The 21,302-nt window shown below is 56.7% G+C and overlaps 2 protein-coding genes across 2 annotated transcripts; one reads left to right on the top strand and one right to left on the bottom strand.

Moving 5' to 3' along the window:
• The first annotated feature begins 3,157 nt into the window (after positions 1-3,157).
• On the top strand, positions 3,158-7,410 carry Ddn (dendrin). Its single transcript, XM_006974383.4, has 2 exons — positions 3,158-3,367; positions 3,779-7,410. The coding sequence occupies exons 1-2, from the start codon at positions 3,159-3,161 to the stop codon at positions 5,712-5,714; spliced, it is 2,145 nt and encodes a 714-aa protein (XP_006974445.1). The 5' UTR covers position 3,158; the 3' UTR covers positions 5,715-7,410.
• A 10,663-nt stretch (positions 7,411-18,073) lies between these two features.
• Wnt1 (Wnt family member 1) lies at positions 18,074-20,966 on the bottom strand. Its single transcript, XM_006974382.3, has 4 exons — positions 20,863-20,966; positions 19,959-20,212; positions 19,036-19,301; positions 18,074-18,562 (listed from the first exon to the last, which is right to left on the bottom strand). The coding sequence occupies exons 1-4, from the start codon at positions 20,964-20,966 to the stop codon at positions 18,074-18,076; spliced, it is 1,113 nt and encodes a 370-aa protein (XP_006974444.1).
• Between the last annotated feature and the right edge of the window lie 336 nt (positions 20,967-21,302).

Below are 21,302 nucleotides of genomic sequence, written 5' to 3'. Positions count from 1 at the left end.
GAGGCACATACTTAAAAGTTGGCCCAGAGCCACACACCTGGTAAAAAGCAAAGCTAACAGGTAAAGGTACTCGCCATGCAAGCTTAGCCTCTGAGTTTAGTTGCCAGAACCCATTTAAAGGTAGAAAGGGAACAGGCTCCACAAAATTGTCCCGACCTCCACATCACAACATGCCATGTGCACCCACACACAACATTGTGCATATACATAAATACATTTTTTAAAAGCAAAGCTGGTAGGCATATGTCTTTAGTTCCAGCACTAGTGAGGCAGAGGCAGACAAATCTCTTTGAGTTTGAGGCTAGCCTGATCTACATAACAAGTTCCAGGTGCTTACATAGTGAGATCATGTCTCAAAAAAAAAAAAAAAAAAAAAAAAAAAAAAAAAAAAAAAGCTAATATTTAAACTGTCTGGTTCCAGGTTTTATGTTTTCTTATCTCTACACTAATTTTCCTCTCTAATTCCCTCAGGACTGTTCCCGGCTTATTTCCTGTAGTTTCTCTTATCTTACTTTCTCCTCTGCCTGGACCATAGTAGGGCCCAGGGTAAATTTACTAATGTTAAGTCTCCAGAAACTGGAGAACTGATTAGGGTCTTTGGACAGAGAGGTCTGCAAACTTCATCAGGGTTTCTGGAGGAAGGTTGAGTGGTTTGGATTTGGCTGGACTGATATTCTGAACCCACAGATCTTTTTTTCTTTTTCTTTTTCTCTCATTTTCCAAGACAGGGTTTCTCTGTGTAGATTTGGTGCCTGTCCTGGATCTTACTCTATAGATCAGGCTGGCCTCGAACTCACAGAGATCCGCCTGGCTCTGCCTCCCGAGTGCTGGGATTAAAGGCGTGTGCCGCCACTGCCGGCCCTTGCCTTTCTTCTAAGGTAGAGTAAATCATGGAGGAAAAGAGAGCTGCGGTCAGCCCACCAGACCCACTGTGCTGAAACTACCCAGACTGAACGTGGCCGCCAACACCGTGAGGACTGCCAGACTGCGCTCCTCTCCACCACTGCTTTGCTGATAGGACAGTTTGCATCCAAGCCAGGAGTAGGTTCTGAATAATTCCTTGGCTCTCCCTCCTCTGCCTATGCCTTCCGAGGAACCTCTGCCATACTATCCTTGTTCTTCCAAAGCAGGCTTCCCGATGGCACACGGGGAAAACATCCACACTTGTCAGAGGTCAGCTCTCAAGGATGCACCCATGCACCCCAGTGGAGCCCTGCATCTGCTGCATTCACCGCTCTCAGCACATTCCCGAGCTTGGGGGAGGGAGGCTTCTAAATTATTAGAATTAGAACATGTTTATGTGTGTGTGTGTGTGTGTGTGTGTGTAGGGGGTGCGTGGTGGGAAGGACAAATGTCTCCTTGTGTCGCATTCCTTCATCACGGATTGTCTAGGGAGGAGGCAGGGCTTTAAAAGCCGAGGACCGCTGGTAGGACCTAGTGGAAAGGAGCACCTGGAAGCATCTTCAGTGCGGCGGGTAGGTGCAAGGAATCACCGGGGGGAGTGGATGGGACAGCAGAGCCGGCGGGTCTGCCTCTTCCTCAGTGAGTCCTGTCTCTGCCCTGTAACAACCCTTTCGGTCCCCGTCCCCTTAAAAAGAAGTCTCTGTACCCAAATGTTCCCTGTACTTTTCTGAAACACAAACGGGGGATCTCTTGTTTCTCCCATTTACCCCCTAACACCCCCACCAAGTCTCCAGCTGAGGACGGCGGCGCTGAAGACACACGGGAGACAATGTGGAAGCTCACAGGCTTCTGTCCTTAAAAGTCAGGAGGGGCAAAGGGTCCCTTCTTCCTCAGGAGCCGTTGCCACCCTCTTCCCCCCTCCCTGCCCCCCTCCCCTCCACCGAGCTGCTGCCATGGTTGCCAGGCATGGTTGCTAAGTCTCTGCATGGAAGGGTTGGCGTGGGCTGTGCTGCCACTAACATTACCATGGTGAATCAGGGGACACCTGGTACAGGCCTGGGGGGAGGAATCCTGAGGATGCAACAACTCCCCCCCCCCAGAACAGAGTGAGTCCAAAAGGTGAGCCGCACTGGGCCAAGTGAACTGGGCGACGAGTCAGTCGTGAGTGGGAGCCCCATTCTAGGAAAGAGAGGCCACTTTTATCCTTTCTGTTGCTAGGGGATTTGTCTGTACCACAGAAGCACACCATTCTTCCTCCGCCCCCCTCTGTTAGGGCACAAGTGTATATAAGCACTCTATCTGCACCCCACATAAGGCTTGGTGGAGCTGTGTGGGCACAGAACTGTGTAATCCCAGAATCCTGGCTTCTGGGTTAGGGGAGCTAGTATGCCCAAGGAAGGGCACCCATATCTACAGTAAGAGTTGTCCTGTTGCTTAGGTGGCCAGGACAGACTGAGCTCTGCCTTACACACCAGAAAAGGAGGCGAGGAGTAAAGGATGCAGGTGCCACCTTTGGGGGGGGGGCAGGGGAGCGGCTGTCCCCCAGAGTCGCACAAAAGCTTCCTGAAAGCGACCGCCTCTTCTCTCCACTGCTTGAACTGGTTACTCATCTCATCCTTACCCGAATGCCACGGACGCTAAAAATAGCCCGCCCCCCCCAGCTGTGGGCCAGCCTCTCCTGCACCCCAACCCCATGGAAACCAGCAGAGAGTGGCAGGCAGAGACCTTGAGTTCTATTCTCACCACTCCCTGTCGGAGAAAGGAGTCCAGGCAGGCAGACAGGCAGGCATAGACCACGGGTGGTCAGGCAACCTGACAAGCAGGAAAGCAAAGGGTTAAAACTTCGGGAAGGGTGCAGAAATAGGGACTGGAGGAGGGGGCACTGTAAGCTTGGTAAGAATCAGCTGTCTCTTCCCCCCCCCGCCCCCCCGCCGCGCGCGCCCATTCGCGGGTCCCATTAGGTTTGGGGGACCTGAGTAGTGGGAAGGGGCGTCCAATCCCAGGCCCCAGGGGGCGGCCGTGTACATGGGGGAGGTAGCAGCGCGGAGCGGTCCACGGCGGCGTGTCACATGCGCGCGCGCCCGCGCGCGAGCACACACACACACACACACACAGGCAGGCACACACGTGTGCCCGGGTATATATAGTTGCCAGTCCCTGGGCCTGCCGCTCTGCAGTGGGCGCCGGCTCCCTGGGTTGGGAGGGGGCTCACGGGGCGGGTGGGAGGGTGGGGGGCCGGGGTGGGGTGGGGCAGGATGCTGGATGGCCCGTTATTCTCCGAGGGGCCCGACAGCCCCCGGGATCTCCAGGATGAGGAGTCGGGCAGCTGCCTCTGGGTGCAGAAGTCCAAGCTGTTGGTGATTGAAGTCAAGACTATTTCCTGTCATTATAGCCGTCGCGCTCCTTCTCGACAGTCCATGGACATCCAGGCCAGCTACTGGGCCCGTGGGCCCCAGAGCCGCACGTGAGTGAAGGAGGGGGTGAGGGGCAGCAAGTGGTGGGGCGGGAAGTGGGGTCCAGACCTCCTTGCTGGCACCAGCGGTCCCTGCTGGCCCCTTCTCCTTCCCGCGCCTCCCTCCCCCCACTCGTCGAGGACAGGGGCCTGCCTCGTTCCGCGCTGCCTAGGGGGCCAGAAGAGGTAGTGAGGAAGGGCAGGAGGTGACATGGGGCAGTCGCTGTTAAAGTGTGCATGGAGAGATGGCGAGGAGTCTCGTTTCGACTTCAGCCCTAACATGTACGCACGTGCACTCGCACACGCGCTCGCGCGTACCCTCCCACATGGCTGCCCCAAGTGGTCTCCAGTACTCCCAGCTCCCCGGACCTCGGCTCCCTTTCCCCACAAACTGCTCACCTGGGTTCCTGCTCATTGTCCCAGGTGTAGGCTGCGCCCGGGATCCCCGGAGCCGCCACCCCGCCGACCCTGGGCCACCAGGGTGCTGCAGGAGGCGACCAACTGGCGGGCGGGGCCCCTCGCCGAGGTCCGAGCCCGGGAACAAGAGAAAAGGAAGGCGGCGTCGCAGGAGCGGGAGGCCAAGGAGACCGAGAGAAAAAGGCGCAAGGCTGGCGGGGCCCGACGGAGTCCCCTAGGTCAGCCCCGCCCAGAGCCCCGGAACGCCCTTCGGGCGGCCCAACCAACCGGGTTCCCAGTTTTCTCCAGACCTGAGCGCTTCGGGCCGGTGGGGCGAGCGCCCCGTCCATCCGCGCTCCCGCAGAGTGACCCAGGGGTGGCGTGGGCGGGGCCATGGGGAGGTAGGAGACCAGGGCCCCCTAGCTACGAGGCTCACCTGCTGCTGAGAGGCGCTGCAGGCACAACCCCAAGACGCCGCTGGGACCGGCCGCCACCCTATGTGGCTCCACCTTCTTACGAAGGCCCCCATAGGACCCTGGGGACTAAGCGAGGCCCGGAGCTCTCCCGGGCGCCCACTTCGTCAGCCCCAGTTCCAGCCACCACCAGGACAGAGGCAGGGCGCACGAAGAAGAGGCTGGATCCTCGAATCTACCGGGATGTTCTAGGGGCTTGGGGTCTCAGACAGGGACGGGGACTCTTAGGAGGAGCTCCAGGCTGTGCAGCGGCCAGAGCCAGGCCAGAGTCCTGCTCAGGGCCGATAGAGAAAAGCTCGGGCCTAGCTGCTGCTGGCCTGAACAGTGGTGGCAACGACGGCCATCCCCAAGCCAAAGCTACTGGCAGTTCAGGCACCGAGGCAGCTCCCGCTGGGTCTACGATCCGCACTCCCCCATGTCCGGCTCCCAGGTCCAGGCAGCACCTCAAGGGCTCAAGGGAAGGGAAAGAAAGAAGTGAATATATTTGGCTTCCCAAGTCTTGGCTTTCCTCCCCTAAAAAGCCTCCAGTTAGACACAGCCAGACTCTCCCCAGACCCTGGGCTCCTGGAGGCACCGGGTGGAGAGAGTCCCTGGGTCAAAGAGAGGGGACAGAGCATGAACCCCTGGACGTCTGGAAGGCGACCCGCCGCGCCCACACCCTGCCCCGCAGTTCCCGAGGCCCCTCTCGTAGAGAAGGCATCTTTGTCATTGACGCCACGTGCGTGGTGATCAAGTCCCAGTATGTTCCGACCCCTCGCACCCAGCAGGTGCAGCTCTTGCCCTCTGGGGAGCCGTGCATTGTGAGCGACAGCCCCAGGCGACAACCCCAGCCCTGCCACGAGGAGGGTGAGGGGGTCACGGCCAATCCCTCAGCTTGCCAGAAGCTGCCGGTGAGCAGTCGTATCTTAAACCAGCCGGGCGGGGGGCGCGAGTGCGAGGCTGAGGGAGGAGAGCAGGGGGATTCTTCCCTGGAGGACCGCGCCTCCCGCGTTTTAGGGTTCCCTGGCGGCGGCGAAGCGAACCTACGAGACGCCCCCACGCAGCCAGGTAGCCCTGAGCACCCGGCCTTAGGCCCAGCGGCTCCGGGCTGCGCGGGCAGCGGGAAGAGCTCGGAAGCGGCTGGGGTCCTGCGGCGCACGGGCGGGGGCTGGCCGCGGACTCCAGGACCCTACGCCGGGGCGTTGCGGGAAGCCGTGTCCCGCATCCGCCGCCACACCGCCCCGGATTCGGACTCGGACGAAGCCGAGGAGCTCAGCGTCCATAGTGGCTCCTCTGATGGAAGCGACACGGACGCCCCAGGCGCCTCCTGGCGGAATGAGAGGACCCTGCCTGCGGGTGGAAACACCCGGCCCGGGGAAGGCGGGAAGACCGCCGCCGAGCGGAGCGACCGTATCCGGGAGACTCCAGATGTCATCGGTCACACCGAGGAAGGCCTCTTCGGAGGGGACACCAGGAAAACGCCGCCCCAGGGAAAGCGAGAGCGAGAGTGAGCAGCGATGCCCCTTTGTGTGCTCGCGTGGCTCGGCCCATCCATCCTTGGGCTCTCCGTCCTCCCTTGCTCTCCACAGGCTTCGTTTGCTCCCCGTTTCTCCTTTCCCCACCTGTACCTGTTCCCACACTTGAAACAGAGGAGAGGAAAGAGAGGCGAGGCAGCCATCGCCAATCCAAGGGTTATAGCTTCAGGGGAGGTGAGGGTAGGACTCAACACCTGCTACATTCAGGCGCTGCTGGCACCCACCACCGAGCGGAGAGACAAGCCCAAGGGCAGGGACGGTGGCGGGCATGAGGAAGCAATGGTCAGGTCAGGGTCCCTAGCAGGAGAGAGAAAAAGTCATGGAGAGGCCTTGAGCCTAGTGACTGAGTGATCAGGTGTCGGGGAGCTTTTGGCAGAGGAGGAATGGATGGATGCAACACAACCAGCAAACCGGGGGCGGGCGGGAGGGCTGTCTTGGATGCTCCGACTCTGCCGCTGACTTGCTGCTGGTGGACCTTAGGCTAGCCGCCTTTGCACCCGAGCACCCCCGGATTCCTGTAAATGTCAAGTGAGCGGTGTCTGCCGCCCCACTCTTCCGTCCCCGGGATTTGGGGACTAAGCGGATAGAATTTGAGGGCTCTTACCCAGGTCACCCCTTCCTCAGCGCGGAAGACACGGTCAAGGTTTTCCAGATGTAAATGGACCAAGGGCTTCTATCACCCCAACTTCCCAAGTTTAGGTGAGTGCTCCCCAAGGCAGAGCAGGATCCCGGGGCCGGTCCTCTCACTGCCTCTGGCCAGTGGTGGCCCCAGCTGGAGAGGGAAGGCAGCCAATGAATCAGCTTGGGACACTTTCAGGCCTCGCCACCCCCCCTTTCCTCCATCTCCGTGTCCTTCGGGATGCTCTGAAGTGTCCCCGGGATTTCGCACGCCGCCGACAGGGTCGCCCCCACCTGACCTGACCCCCACCCACCCACCCCCCGACGGCTTCTGCCCCTCGCCCAGACCACAACAGCCAGGCCGAGGGGAAAAGAGGGGCCCGATCCTCCGCGGTCGGCGCGGGGTGTGATACTCGCTGGAGCCACTACGGGGCGCGCGCAGGTCGCGGATTCCCCCCGGTTGCTGGTGCTCGAGTGCCGCCCCGACACCAGCCGCGCGGCCAGTTTTCGGGGTCCCCTAGCCTCCCCCCCCCCCCTCCGCCGGCGCCGGTTTCCAGCCTGGACACCTCGGAGCCGCCGCGCGCGCGCGGGGCCGGGAGCAGGCCTCCGGTCTCCCAGACCTTCTTCGTATTGATCTACGCCGCCGCCGCCGCCGCCAGGCTTAAGACTGACGTTTAAGTCTTTTTTTCCCCCCCTCTTTCCAACCTTGGGCACTTCCCCCGTGTCTGCCATTTACTAGCCATGTGACCTTTGGCCAAATCACTTCACCTCCCTGAGCCTCAGTCTCCTCATCTGTCAAATGGGGGTTTATAAACACCTACCTCGCAGGGTTGTTGTGAGGATTTAATGCGGTAATGTACATAAATAAGGCGCCGGGCACAGAGTCGGCGCCCAATAAATCTACTCCTCCCCTTTATGAAGCTCTGGCGTTCCTTTCGCTGACCCAGGCCTCCACCTGTCCCTCCCTCGGGGCTTCCCGCTCGCCGTCGGGGGAGGGGGAGGACTGGTCTCTGCTGGAAACTTGTGGCCCATCCTGTCTCCTTGGCTGGGACGCTCCCTTCCTTGCCCCCCGCCCCACCCCTGCCCGCTCTTCCCTCGGCCCCGGGGCACTCCCCCCGCCCCCCATTCCGGGCAAAGGCTGAGTCAGCCTAGGTAAATTTAGCCGCCGGCTGGGCGGGAGCGGGGGCTTCGCCCAGACTGGGTCGCCAGGTCGAACCCGTCCCCCGGGGCCCCGCCTCTGTCCCTGCTCGCATCGGATCCCGCCAGCCCCGACTCCCGCAACTCTTTAGACCGCTCTGCAACCACCCAGGCTTTTCGTCTCCCATTAGCTGGACATCACACCCGGGGAGACTCAAAGGCAGGACGCAGCGGGGAGGGGGAAGGGCTCCCCAGTCCACAGCCCGCCGCGGGCCTTGATTCATCCATCGGAGGAGGGTCGCCCATTCGGGTTTCCCAAGTCCAGGGGCGGCGTTCACTGGTCGGAGCTCCCCAGGAATACTGACTTGTCATCCTGTCTGTAACCTACACATTTCCTGTGGCTCTTAGTGGAGGAGGCCAAGGAGGCCAGGTCACCTTGGGCGAAGAAGATCAAAGGTACCAAAGGTCTTAACCTCTTTCTACTGCAGTTCTGACTGCGGCCAAGTCTGACCCAGCGTTGACTGAGCACTCCCTGGGATCGAGTCCCTGGGCTGAGCTCAAAGAGTGGTCCTGGCAAGGCTTGCCTGACAGTGTGATAAAGATGAAACCATGAAGTACTGGGTTCTTGTGTTAAGTTCTGGGAGGAGTCAATCAAGGGAGATCCTATGAGATCCAGGGAGAGTCCATGGAGGAGGTGACATTTAGATAAAAATTAGAAAGGACCCCAGATGGTGGCGCACACCTTAAATCCCAGCACTCAGGAGGCAGAGGCAGGTGGATCTCTGGGTGTTCTACAGAGTGAGTTCCGGGCCATCCAGGCAAAAATAAATATATATTTTAAAAAGAGGAAAAAGATGCCAGGCATGGTGGCACTTTCCTCTAAATTGGAGGTAGAGGTAGGAGGATCTTGCAAGTTTAAGCCCAGCCTGGCTTACATAGCAAATTCCAGCCCAGCTCAGCCCATCAAAATTCTGTCTCTAAAAAAGAAGAGGCCAAGGAGCACAATCCATCCCTGGGAGAGCGGGAGGGCGGCTCAGAGGTAGTATCCTGGCCTAGAACATACAAAGTCCCGAGTTTGGTTGCCAACATTGAAAAAGACAAGTCCTAGGTTAGATAACAACCACCCCTTTCGTCCAGGGAACACTTGGGCATTTAAGGTGTCAGGGTAACTAACACACGCCTTCTAGCAGAGCTTGCCAAGGATGAAGTCAGGACCATTTGCCAAAGTTCTGGGCGAGAAGGAGAGAGAGAAAGAGAGAGAGAGAGAGAGAGAGAGAGAGAGAGAGAGAGAGAGAGGAGGAGAGACTACAGGTTTCAGGGCCAGACCCTGGTAAGTAGTATCTTAGGCTGGCCACCCTGTGGGTGGCAGGTTGGAGACTCCCTGCTGTGAAAATGACTTCTAAATCTAGCTGTGTCTGCCAGCCACCCAGCCTCCTGAAGGAGGCCACAGCCACCTCCCCCCCTGGAACTTCTTCCCTGATTAGGAGAAAAGACTACAGGTGCAGGAGGATTGCTCGATTGGGGGCACCAGGTCTTAGGTTAACAGGGGACCCCCAAACAGGGGGCATTTTCCGCCCCACAGTTCTGTCATACTTGATAAGGTATTGGGGGAGCCAGGACCCCGTCCTTTTCAGACCTGGGAGAACTCTGAGGTATCCTGAGGCCAGCTACAAATGGGTGAGAAAACCCAGACACAGGCTGCAACTGCAACACCACAGAGGTCAGCGGCGTGGATGTGTTCTTGAGAGAGGAGAGGCAGACAAGAGAAGCCGCTGGACACAGGGAGAGACTTGGGACATGTGCAAAGTGTGTCCATGGAGGACAGGAGGGAGCCCTGTCCGTAACTACTCACTCGCCCGTTGACCATGTGTGCCAGGGATGAGAGGAGACTCAGGCATGCTCTCTGCCTTCAGGGAACTCAGGCATGCGCATGCGCTAACACTGGGGCGATGGAGAGAGGAGACTAACACGGTGCCTATGCGAGGGTGACTGACAGTCACATTGGTGAGCCCTCCCCGAGTTTAAAAAAGAAGAAGGGGGAGGATAGGAAAGAGGGACGAGTCCTTGACTTGGACTTATGGGGAATGAGAATACATCCACGAAGGCCTCTGGGAGACAAGTTTCCAAGGGGCCACATATTAGTGAGGAAGTATGAAGCTAGGTGCTGTCCCTGCCTCTGCATGGCATGGCATGGGGTAGGCTCTTTTTTTTTTTTAATCTCCTTGTATTAACTAGGATTTGTGAGCCATTTTGTGGATGGATGCTCTATCCATGTATCCGTGCATCCCAACTATCCATTTACCGACCTGTCCACCAAGTCGTCTGTCATTTATCTGAGCACCTCTCCATATCCAGCTATCCACACATCTATTTCCTTATCCACGAACCTGCCTATTCATCATTTCATGAGGGCATATGGTGCCCCCATCTCAGTGCTGGAGAGGATGGCAAGACAAAGACGGCACGGAGCCTGTGTCCCCAGGCAGGTGGAAGCCTAGTGGATCACATACACACAAGGATGGCCAGTGGGTGTCCTGAAGGGAAGCCCCACCAGCAAAGCACTCCGAGAGAGCTCAGACAAGCAAGGACACTCTGCTGAAGCAAATGGAAGGGTCTCCTGGGGGGTGAGGATGTTTGAGGCAGTTCTCACCGAGATGGGGGAAGAGGTATATTCAGAATATGGGAAGACATAAGACTTCCACAGAGAACCAGGCCCCGGGGAGAAAGAGGTCTAGATCACAAAGAATTTAAGAGAAGGTGAGAGCAAAACATTTGACACTAGGGGCAGTCACTAGGGGCAGTAACATGTTCCTGTAGTCTCAGGGCTGAGATTGGGGATCCCTTGAAGCCAGAATTCCAGGCCAACATGGGAAAAGCATTAAGACCCTGCCTCTGGCCAAAGACACACAGGAACTTTCGGGAGAGGATTTGAAAGGGAGATGACACATAGTTTTGAGCTGGAAATATCTTACTGTATTTCAGTGCCTAACATTTTCCTGATTCTTAAACATGACCTTTGCTATGTTTTCTCTTTTTGGTTTGTTTTGGTTTTGTGGTGGTGGTGGTGGTGGTGATGGTACTGTATTTGAGACAGGGTCTCACTATGTAGTCCTGGCTTACCTGGAACTTTCTATTTAGATCAAACTGGCCCTGAACTCCCAGAGATCCACCTGCCTGGCCTCCCAAATCCTGGGAGTAAAGGCCTGTGCCGCCACGCCTGGCACCTTTGTTGGCTTTTAAAAATAACTTATTTATTTTTTATTTTATGTGCATTGGTGTTTGGCCTGCATATATGCCTGTGCGAGGGTGTCAGATCCCCTGGAACTGGAGTTACAGACGGCTGTGAACTGCCATGTGGATGCTGGGAATTGAACCCGGGTCCTTTGGAAGAGCAGTCAGTGCTCTTAACCACTGAGCCTTCTCTCCAGCTCCACCTTTTTTGATTTTATTACCATTTGAATTTTGCTGCTGTATGAGTTACTTGAGGATTATGTTTGACTCTGTAGCCCCTAAAGCTGGACATGGAACACATCCTCCAAAAAGGCCGGTGTAAGGATTAAGCCTGGGGGTGTAACTCTGTTGATAGAGTACTTGTCTACCATGCACAAAGCCCTGCATTTGGTCCCCAGAACTCTATAAACTGAGTGCATCTGCCCAACAAATCCTAGCACTGAGGGGTGCAGGCAAAAGAATCAGGTATACACCTTTATCCTCAGTGCCTAAGAAACTTGAGGCCAGCCTCAGGTGCATGGTCCACTACTTCCCAAAAACATGGAGGGATGATTTAAAATAAAAACTGTGACAGCCACACCGCCCTGACCACATAGCATCAAGGAGAACGGCTGTCCCAGCCCCCCAAACCCGCCTGCAGCTTCGCGTTCTCAGCTAGTGTTCCCGGAAGCTCTCCCAACATTCACCACGAGGTGGCGCTGCTCGAGCTTTAGCTCTGAGATCTACCAGGATCCTTCGCGTTTCAGCGGGTCAGCTGCCCATCCAGGACCTGCCCAGGAATGATCTAGACACCTCTTTCTACCAAGTACTAGATGAGTGAAGAGCCTGAGGACAGCTGTTTAGGAGAAGATCCGACAGACCTCAACTTCTACGCAACTACTATCCGGATCCATCCCGTCATTCTAGGTATATTAGGATCTTGTTTAAAAAAAAAAAAAAAAAGTGACCAAAACGTAATTTTTGCCCTCAAGGATCTTACAATCTAGTCTCATCCAAGTCTTCCCTTTTTTATTATCTCTTAAACACACACATCACACAAGCACACATGTGTGTACACATCATACACATGCACCCACGCATGCACACACCACACACACACACACACACACACACACACACACACCTGCTCCCCAGGACCAATCCCCTTGGCCCAGAAAGCCATCTTCATATGGCATCTACTCTTTGGGACTACTCACGTATCTAAATGAGTTTATTCTTGAGGTTGCTACTTGGCCCTAATTAACTGTCGCATTGGTGCGGACCTGGGAGATGTTCTGACTCTGGATTGCTTCTTCTCAGGATGGCTCTTCACCCTGCCCTTCGGCTCCCTGACACACCCTTCCTGTTCTCTCTGACCTTTTCCAACATGCCCACAGCCACTCTGTCAGCTCTGGTAGCTTCCAGGACCTCTTCAGAGTACACCTAGTAGGGAAGAGCATGCTTCCTGACCCTCCGGAGTCCTGTAGGCTGCAGGGCCAGCTTGGTGCCATCTACCCACAAATGAGGAGTGCCAGCCTGGCTGTGGCTTTGAAGCCTCTGCCTCACAAACCTGTCTGCTCTCTTTTCTCATCTACTTTAGGAGACTCAGGTTTCTCCTCAACACATCTTCAGAGTGGTGGTGGCTTCGGGAGACACTGCTTGAAGGTGGAACACTGTGGAATGGTGTCCACTTTCCCAACATGCTCCAGGGCCCATCTTAGGCCTTGGCGCGTTTTTTGGAGAGGAAGGGAGGGAGTGTTAGTGAGGAGAGTGGGAGCCAGGCCCATCGAGGTCCCAGGAGTGAATGCAGCATTGTTGGCCAGGCCAGAGTCACAGATAATTACCTCAATTAGTGACAATGGGAGAGTAATAAATACAGGCTTAGTGTCTCCTACCCCACCAGGGCTCCGAAGATTAATCCAGGCTGACGGGCGGGCCCTGAAAGGCGTGATGGACAATTCATTAAACTCCCCAAATGCCGCACAACCTGGGCGTGAAGGCTGGGTTAGCCCCCTGGGGGCTGCGCCTTTGTCCCGATTGTGTGTCTCCGCCACAGCAGAGCCGGGCAGCCCCCAGAGAGCCGGGAGGTGAGTGGGGCTCCCTGAGCCCGGCCAGGCGGAGGGGGGATTAGGCCTCGGTCTGGCCCTGGTTGCCCTGGCACACTGGCCCGGCCTGACAGGAATGTCCGTCGGGGGGAGCGGGCCGAGCGGAGGGGCGGGGCCGACAAGGTAGAGGAAGGGGGGGCACACAAAACCAGGGGCAGGAGGAGTTAATTAGACGCCAGCCCAAGAGGGCGAGGGGCCACAATAGGGCTGAAGGGCCGCCAAGGACGGCCCCTTCACTTCCGAGGATTAATAGGGAGGAGGGAGGAGGGAGGGCTCAGCCCTGGAAGAGCAGGGCAGCCCCTCTTGCCTAGATGGGCACCTACTTAGCCAGTGTCTGGGAGGCAGGAGGCTCTCCTGAGTCGGTACCCTCAGCATCCCACAGAATGGCTCTCCCTTCCCGCGTGCTGGCACACTGCAGTCACGGTGAGGGTAAAGGGGAAGGACAAGAGACCTTATCTACCAGGAAAAGTAAAGGAGGCAACACATTGAGGGGATCTTACTCTAGGCCCCCTTTCTGCAGCCCCTCATAGGACTCGGAGACAGGGCTGATGCCAGATAGCCAACCTCACCCCGCCCCACCCCAGGAGGCTGCCAGGTTAAAGGCAGGGGAACCCTGCATGCAGGAGGGGCTGGACTGATGTGAACACAGGAATAGAGTGTGCAATAGAGTGTGCGTGCGCGCGCGCACACTCGTGACAGCAGTTGTATGTGCACACCTCGGGGAATACCTGCTCACTGAGTGAATGGATGAATGAGTGAATGAGCTATTTTCTTAAGGGTGTAAGGAAAAGAAGCCGTCCGGGGTTGCACCTTGACACTGAGTGCCGGGCTGAGCCCTTTCATGCTGGACTGGGGCCATAACACCAGGGAGGGTGGGGAACCCCGTGTGTGAGATAAACAAAAGTCCAAATGTATGTGTAAGAGCGGGGGTCATTCACCTGGGAAAGGTATAAATAAATAAATATTGCAGTAGCTGGTTGGAAGTCCCACTTCCTCCGGGGCCTCGGGGAAGAGGGCAGCCCTGGCTCCTCCCTAGGTGCCACCCCACCCCACCCCCTCCCAGGGGATGACAGGGGAGCGAGTTGGCGGCAGTTCCCGGGGCATATTTATAACCTGCCGCTCTCTCACCAACCCAGTGTGTCCGCTTTTAGCCCAGACGGGGGAGGGGGCAAGGGGGTGGTCTGTCTCATGCTGGGCCCTGGCTGGGTGTGGAAAAAATGAGTGAAGGTGCGTGGTGGGCAGCTCTGCACGGATATTCCTGCTCACACCACAGCCAAACAGCTTATTTTCTCCTCATTTTGTTATTTTTCTCCCTCTGGCCTGGAGGAGAGGACTGAGCCTGCCTGGGGCCGTAGGGAAGGGGGGCTGCACCCTAGGGTATTTGCAGCCCCACTGACTGGGTTTTTCCAAGGTGCAAGCGGCGGCGGGGGTTTCATGGAGTCGGCTTGCTGACCCCCCCCCCCCCAGGGACTGTGCAGCCTGCCATCTCTGTCCTCCCAGCTTTTCCGCCACCCCTGGGATATTTCAGGACTAGTCCCTGCAGCACTGACTGAGGTCAGCTTTGTGTCCAGGGTCCTTGCCAACCCCAGGTCCCCCTGGTGTGTATTTGTGTGGCACCTGAAGATCAGAAGTGGGTGGAAGTTGCAGGAAGCTTCCTCAGGCACATTCCTGAAGACGTCATCTTACCTTTTTTCTTTTTTTTTTTTTTTTAGTTTTTCAAGACATGGTTTCTTTGTGTAACAACCCTCCCTGTCCTGGAACTCGCTCTGTAGACCAGGCTGGCCTCGAACTCACAGAGATCTGCCTGCCTCTGCCTCCCGAATTGCTGGGATTAAAGGCATGCACCACCACCGACTGCCTATTTTACGGCCATCACCTGGTGTTTCGAGCCCTGGGACTCTTTCTAGGTATAGCCCTCACCCGACACCAACACCAGATCTGCTGATCTACTGACTCCAGTTCCGAGTGAGATCAGCACAGATAACACAGGTTAATACTCAGCTCCTGGACTGTGCTTGTAGACCCCAGAGTTCCTTCACCTCAACTCCACCAAGTGCTGGGGATCAAACCCAGGTCCTTACACATGCTCTACCATCGAGTCACACTTCCAGCCCTTCGCCTTGAAGCTTTATTTTATTTATGCATCCTGTTAGGACCTAGCCTTATTCTGTGTTTTACTATGGCAGCCTTCTTCCAAACTCCAGCCCCTGGAAGAGAAGGGTGTTTGCCATGCTGAAGGCTAGGGTACTGGACTTTGTCCTCGAATTTCCTGTGCACACAGAGGGCCTTTCCCTGTACACCCCCCACCCACCCCCCAGTTATGCTGACAGGGTTTATTGGCATGGTTGATCCCCTGGCTGGGTCTCCGGCTCGCACATCACTGTACTGCCAACATTTGACACATGGCTGGTCCAGAAAAGGTATCAGTCGTTGTTCACATGACCCAAGCTGTCACAAACACTGTCTCACTTAAACCTTATCACCTGCTTAAAGGGCAATGATGGCTATTCCCAATTAACCAGCAAGGCGCTGGAGACTGAGAAAGCAAGAGATATGCTGAACACCTATTTAGGAACAGAGAGAGATAGACAGAGACAGAGATAGTCAGAGAGAGCCAGAGAGCCAGAGAGAGCCAGAGCGAGAGACACACAGAGAAAGAGAGAGAGAGAGAGAGAGAGAGAGAGAGAGAGAGAGAGAGAGAGAGAGAGATCTTCTTCCAACTCCTGTAAGTGAGCTCAGCTCAGGACCCCAGTTTCCACAAGCTCCAATTCCTGGAGTTAGGAGTTAGGTGAGTGTGGTTGGAGACAGCCTGGTTGACCCACCTTGTTTCTTCCCCCTAACACTGGGCATTGCCTAGCAGTGCCCCAAAACTCACACACACACACACACACACACACACACACACACACACACACACACACACACACAGACAGCCCACTAACTTCTCTGCTGGATGACCTTCACTGGAAACCCAGGGCCTTTTGGGGAGCCTGTTCTGGATCTCGCTCTGTAGACCAGGCTGGCCTTGAACTCACAGAGATCCACCTGCCACTGCCTCCTGCGTGCTGGGATTAAAGGCGTGTGCCGCCACCTCTGCTGGCCAATCCAGGGCCTTTGAGATGCCTGCTATTCGAAGTTGGGTCCGCTCATGAGAACTGAGAGGGTGCTAGCGGGTGCTAGTTTTCCCAATGGAAAGAAAGAGAAAGAAATGTCACTGCAGGATTGAGCAGGCCCTGAATCTACTTTCCTCCCCATACACAGAGCTCAGAACCAACAGAGGTCATAGTTCACGTGCTCCAGGGAGTAGTGGTAGTCAGCAAAGGCAGCAAAGGACCCTGGGAACAGGAAGAAACTCTCAAGTTGGCTGAGATCAGTGATTGCTCTTACAAAGGTAGATGTTCTGGTCACTTCCGTTCCTGTCTTTCTGGTCATCTCTTGTACGGAAGGGGCTATGGTGAAGGACAAGCCATAGAGTTAGCCAAGGAAAGATTCATCAGGGCTAAGGGTATGGTTTGACAAGGAAGGCAGGAAGAAAGAACTGGAGTCAGGTTTAGTAGTGTGAGCAGGATTCTTATCCTACTGATGGTGACTGTTGACTGTGAGCAGAGGTGTCCTGCAGGTACTGTTAACGGAGAATCCCTCTTTCTGGTTCTCCGTGGGAGTTGCTAGCTTGGTGATTTGGTTGTGGACCAACCACTCTTGGGTTTCTTTGGGGTTCTGCTACTTCAAGGCCCACTCCTGTTCGGGTGCTGAAGCCTCCGCTCATCTCTTCCTCCCGGCCAGTGTCTGTAACAAGGGCCCATGACTTGTTACCTGGATCTCCCTTACCCCAAGGCTAGAGTTGGGGTGCTCATAAGGTATTTCCAAGTCCTGAACAAGCGTGTGCCTTTCCACTGCCCAAAGCCTAGACCCCAGGAAAAGAGGACCTGTACCTCAGGGACAAGGCCACCCTTTCAGCTTGGGCTTTTCTTTCTGTTTTTCAGGACATGGTCACAGCTGCCATTCCATTGTAGCCATTTTCCCACCTCCTTCAGGTAGGAGAAGGAGACTGCTGGTCTGTTTGATCCCCATCAAGTTGACATATTTGTCCTTGTCACACAAATAGCTGCGGCTAGGAAGGAGAGCCCCGCATGGGCTCCTGGGCAGGCGAGTCTCTCAGGAGCCCTGGATCCCTAGTGGCCCCAGTTAGGGTCACCCAAGGGTCAGAATTTCAGGGTCCTTTTTCAGGACCAGGAAAAGAGTTCTTTAACAATATATCTCTTCTATATGATTAAGAAAAGTAAGCATCCTGGGGGAGGGGGGGTACTGTAAACCATGTTGTGTTCTGGATTCAAGGAACAGAGTCATTGATAAAAATAGCGATTTTATTCTTCAGAGAAAGATACATCGATGGGGGCGAAGAGCCACTAATAGCTACAGTGGAAGGAGATACTGATCCGGTGGGCAAGGGCATCTTTGAGAAACCGAGTAAAAGAAAAAAAAAAGTTGGATAACAACAAGGTTAAAGGCAGAACAGAGGAGTGGGGTGAAGGTGGTCTCTGCAAGCCAGGCTGGAACCCGGCACAATAAATAGTTTTATTTACATAACCAAACTCGTGGCTTTGTATCCACGTTTCAGTGCAAATTATTTACACACTGATGAGGAGGCAGGGCAGGAAGCGGTGGGAGGAGGCTGAAGGAGGCATGCTTCACAGCTGTTCGGTGGCTCCGCACAGAGACTAGGGGAATGGAGGGTTTTCTGCTGGGTTTTCCGGCCTTATTTCCCACGTCATCACAGCCGCCCGTTAACCCTGGAACCTCTGACTTCAGCTACAGGAGGGAAGGGGAAAGACCCGCCGTCCAGGTGTGTTGGCTAGACAATGGATGGAAGGGGCCTGTAGGGACGCTGGGAGAGCGGAAGAAGAGGAGGAATGAGATAGGGAGGTCACTGGCACAATCCAGCTGGGACTGCAACACCTCATAGCGGACCCCCCTCCCCCAGGAGAAGAGGAGCCCTCCTATCCCCCCCTGGCCAAGTAGGGGGCCCGTGCAACAGGGGGTCTCCCACCAAGAGGGAGGGAGGTAGGTTGAGGCAGGGCCCTCAGGATGGCAAAAGGGTTCGTACTGCCTCAGGCAAGTGGTTTAAGGAGCCCCCAGGTAGGAGGGGGGAGAGATGGGTCACTGTGAACCTCGGGAACGTGACTGGAGGTGCTAGGGTGGGTGAATAGGGTGGGTCTCGAGCGCCAGAGAGTTGGTCAGGGGAAGCGTTCCCGGAGGCGCAGCGCCTCACAGACACTCGTGCAGCACGCGCGTGTGCGTGCAGTTGCGGCAGCTGACGTGGCAGCACCAGTGGAAGGTGCAGTTGCAACGCTCCGTGACGCGCTGCGTGCGCGTGCGGTGGCCCCGGCCGCAGCACAGCAGCTCGCAGCCGTCCAGAGCGGGAGACGAGCTGTTGCAAGCACGCCCGGCTGTGCCGGCTGTGCCCAGGCGTCCGCTGTAGGTGCAGAAGTTGGGCGACTTCTCGAAGTAGACGAGGTCGTGGGGGGAGGGCGGCTTGTGGGCCGGGTCTTCGGGCTCCAGGCGCAGCAGCTCCGCCCGCGAAGCGCGGTTGTTGCCCCGGTTGCCGTAGAGGACGCGGGAGGCGCCGTCGAAGCGGTCGCGCAGCACGTCGCCCACGGCGCGCAGCGTGGGCAGCCGCATCCAACACGTGCGCACCGTGCAGGAGCCAGACATCCCGTGGCATTTGCACTCCTGGCGCATCTCGGAGAACACGGTCTGGGGGAGGAGGGAAGGAGGGAAGGAAAAAATGTCGCAGGGTCAAAGGCAACATCCTACACACCACCACCCATTCCAACCCCACCCCTCACCCCGTCGTGTGGATGCTGTGGAAAGCTCAACCAAGGTCCAGGTGTAACTAAGTCCAGGGGAGGGGGAGTGCGAAATGGCCTGCTGAAGAAATGTGGCCAGACAGCGCCACACCAGCCAGTCAGTTTTATTTTGCAAAAGTGTGCAACGGAACCATCGCAATACATCCTACGTGTTGCATTGACTGTTAACCTAACCTAGTCTGTCATCAGATCAGGGATCCCTTTGCCCTCGGCCACCACCTCTTCTCTGTCTTCCCTCCTGGACTCCCACTCCCTCAGGAAGCCCTCTCCGTGTGCCTCTGTCCTTATCCTGGACCGTTAGCCCTCTCCACCTCCGCTCCTGCCACTGGCTCCAGCGTACAGCCGGATATACCCACATACCGTGCGCCCTGCCTCGTTGTTGTGAAGGTTCATGAGGAAGCGCAGGTCCCGCCCCTTCTCCCCAGAGTCCACGAATTCTCGCCCGAAGAGGCGGCCGAAATCGATGTTGTCGCTGCAGCCCCCCCAGTGCCAGTCGGGGCCCCCAGGGCCGCGCCGCCGGTAGTCACAGGTGCAAGACTCAATGGAACCCTCGGAGCAGGAGCGCGCCACCGAATGTGTGACCCCGGCGGAGGTGATTGCGAAGATAAATGCTGTTTCCCGGCAGCCTGTGGGTGAAGCGACCCCGCATCAGTTGAGAGAACTCGTGGAGCTGGGTCAGCACCCTCTTTGAAAGGCTTGGTACCCTACAGTCCAACACCTGGACTCGGCCCTTGGAGGCCTGGCAACCCACAACCGATAGGCCGAAGTGCTGCCAAGCTGGTCTCCAGGTCTCATAGAGAAAGCAGGTGCGCGTGCGTGAATCGTGAAGCCATGAATACACCTCTCACCACGCTTTAATGAGACTCGAGTCTAGAGCGTAAGTGGGACAGCTCCAAAGAGGATATCCCAAGTAGATCAACTGCATAGCCAAGAACTTTGCTGAGTGCGAAGCACAACCCGGGCCCCCAGCGAGCAGTTTCCTAAGGCGCCTTTGAGGGAGGCTGGGAAAGGGTAACCGTCGCCCAGCGCCCACGATCCGGAATTCCCTTTCTGTGGGTCAGTGGCTCAGAAAAGTTAAAGATCATGCTCAAAATGCATGGCTGCAAAGAACCTGGAGCCTAAGTCTGACCCCTGAGCGTGAGCGCAGGGCATCAGGCCATCCGCTGGTCGATCGCGGAACCCTGGGACATCTGAGACATCTTCCCTGCATTCGCCCGCCCATGCCCTGGAGCTGACCCCGCTTTTCCCCTAATCCCGGAAACGTCGCTTTCCTGGGCACCCACCTCGGTTGACGATCTTGCCGAAGAGGTGGGGCCCGGGAGCCGTGGGGCAGTTCCAGCGGCGGTTCCGGAACTGCCACTTGCACTCCCGCACTGCGCTCTGCAGCCCTCCACTCACGCTGTGCAGGATCCCCGGGTTCTGGCGGATCAGTCGCCGCTGCTTGCGGCTCAGTAGCTGCAGACTGGGCTCTAGCACCAGCTGCAGACTCTTGGAATCCGTCAGCAGGTTGGTGGAGGAGGCTATGTTCACGATGCCCCTGGTGGGATGGATGCATAAAGGCTCAGTCTGGGGAAGGGGGCCTGCACACGAACCAACCCTGAACCAATCCTGTCCTTGCCTGGGCCTATGTACCCAGAGAAAGCAATAGAGGATCAGTAATAGCTCCCTGGGTTCTTGAGTTTGGTACAACTGAGCCCCTAGATGTGGTGAGTGGACAGAGAAGGCACTATGAGTCCATGCATGGCTAATGTAGCGCTTTCATCTTCCTTCAAGTCAACCCGGGAGAGGAATCCCAGCCTGCAGCCTTGCCCACCTTGAAATGTTTAGGAATCCCATCCTTTTCTCACCCTTTTCCAAGCTAATAGCCGGTTCTTCGGTTCGAGACCCGAGGGACGCCTAAGTACCCACCACAGTGAGGCCCAACCTGGTGCTCAGTGGGAAGGAGTTTTATTAGATGGGATGGGCTCTGAGCCTGATGTATCTGGGCTTCTGCCTGAGGATGATTCGCCCCACTTCAGCAGAGCTGGTCCTTGGGTTAGTTTTAGGTGAGAGCACCCTGGATGTGGTGAAGTCATAGTGCAGGAGGGAGTCTGTGGGTTGGTGATCCCCACAGCGTGGGAGCTGGGTAGGGCCAGTTCCTGGCTCTGTGCCCCAGGACAAGTGGCGACCCCGTACTAGCTCACTTACCACCATCGGCCACTGCTGTTGGCGGCCAGGGCTGCGGGCAGGGCGGTCAGTGCCAGTAGCAACGTAGCAGAAACCCAGCTGGGCAGCAGCGCCCAGAGCCCCATGGCCTGCCTGGCCTTGCCGGTTCTGGGCTGCAGTTCTGGCGGCTTTGGTGGCTGCCCGCGACGGTGGGACTGGACGCGGCGCTGAGGGCAGTTGTGAGAGTCCGCAGGCTGGCTCTAGTAACTCTGGAGGCGGGCCGCAGGCAGCATGGTTTGCTGCCCTGCCTGTTGGGCTGAAGCGGCCACTGCGGGAGGCACCGCCTCTTATAGTTGCGGCTCTGACTGCAATGACGAGAAGAGGCTGCCCCTCCGGGCCGCACTATGGCACCAGGGCGCACCGGTCAGGGCCACAGACAATGAGGAGCGAGCGGGGCTGTGGCGCTAGCCGGTCTGAGCAAA

Source organism: Peromyscus maniculatus, chromosome 20 (assembly GCF_049852395.1).
Source record: "Peromyscus maniculatus bairdii isolate BWxNUB_F1_BW_parent chromosome 20, HU_Pman_BW_mat_3.1, whole genome shotgun sequence".
Taxonomy (NCBI): domain Eukaryota; kingdom Metazoa; phylum Chordata; class Mammalia; order Rodentia; family Cricetidae; genus Peromyscus; species Peromyscus maniculatus.
Note: the sequence above shows the minus strand (reverse complement) of the source record. Positions and strands in the feature narration are given on the sequence as shown.

What these genes read in the sequence shown, in the direction of transcription:
- Ddn (XM_006974383.4), top strand. Translation starts at nt 3,159, where the DNA reads ATGCTGGATGGCCCGTTATTCTCCGAGGGGCCCGACAGCCCCCGGGAT. An exon ending in CGTGGGCCCCAGAGCCGCAC is followed by an intron (nt 3,368 to 3,778) that starts GTGAGTGAAGGA and finishes TCATTGTCCCAG; the next exon opens with GTGTAGGCTGCGCCCGGGAT.
- Wnt1 (XM_006974382.3), bottom strand. Translation starts at nt 20,966, where the DNA reads ATGGGGCTCTGGGCGCTGCTGCCCAGCTGGGTTTCTGCTACGTTGCTA. An exon ending in AACAGCAGTGGCCGATGGTG is followed by an intron (nt 20,213 to 20,862) that starts GTAAGTGAGCTA and finishes CCATCCCACCAG; the next exon opens with GGGCATCGTGAACATAGCCT. An exon ending in CGGCAAGATCGTCAACCGAG is followed by an intron (nt 19,302 to 19,958) that starts GTGGGTGCCCAG and finishes CTTCACCCACAG; the next exon opens with GCTGCCGGGAAACAGCATTT.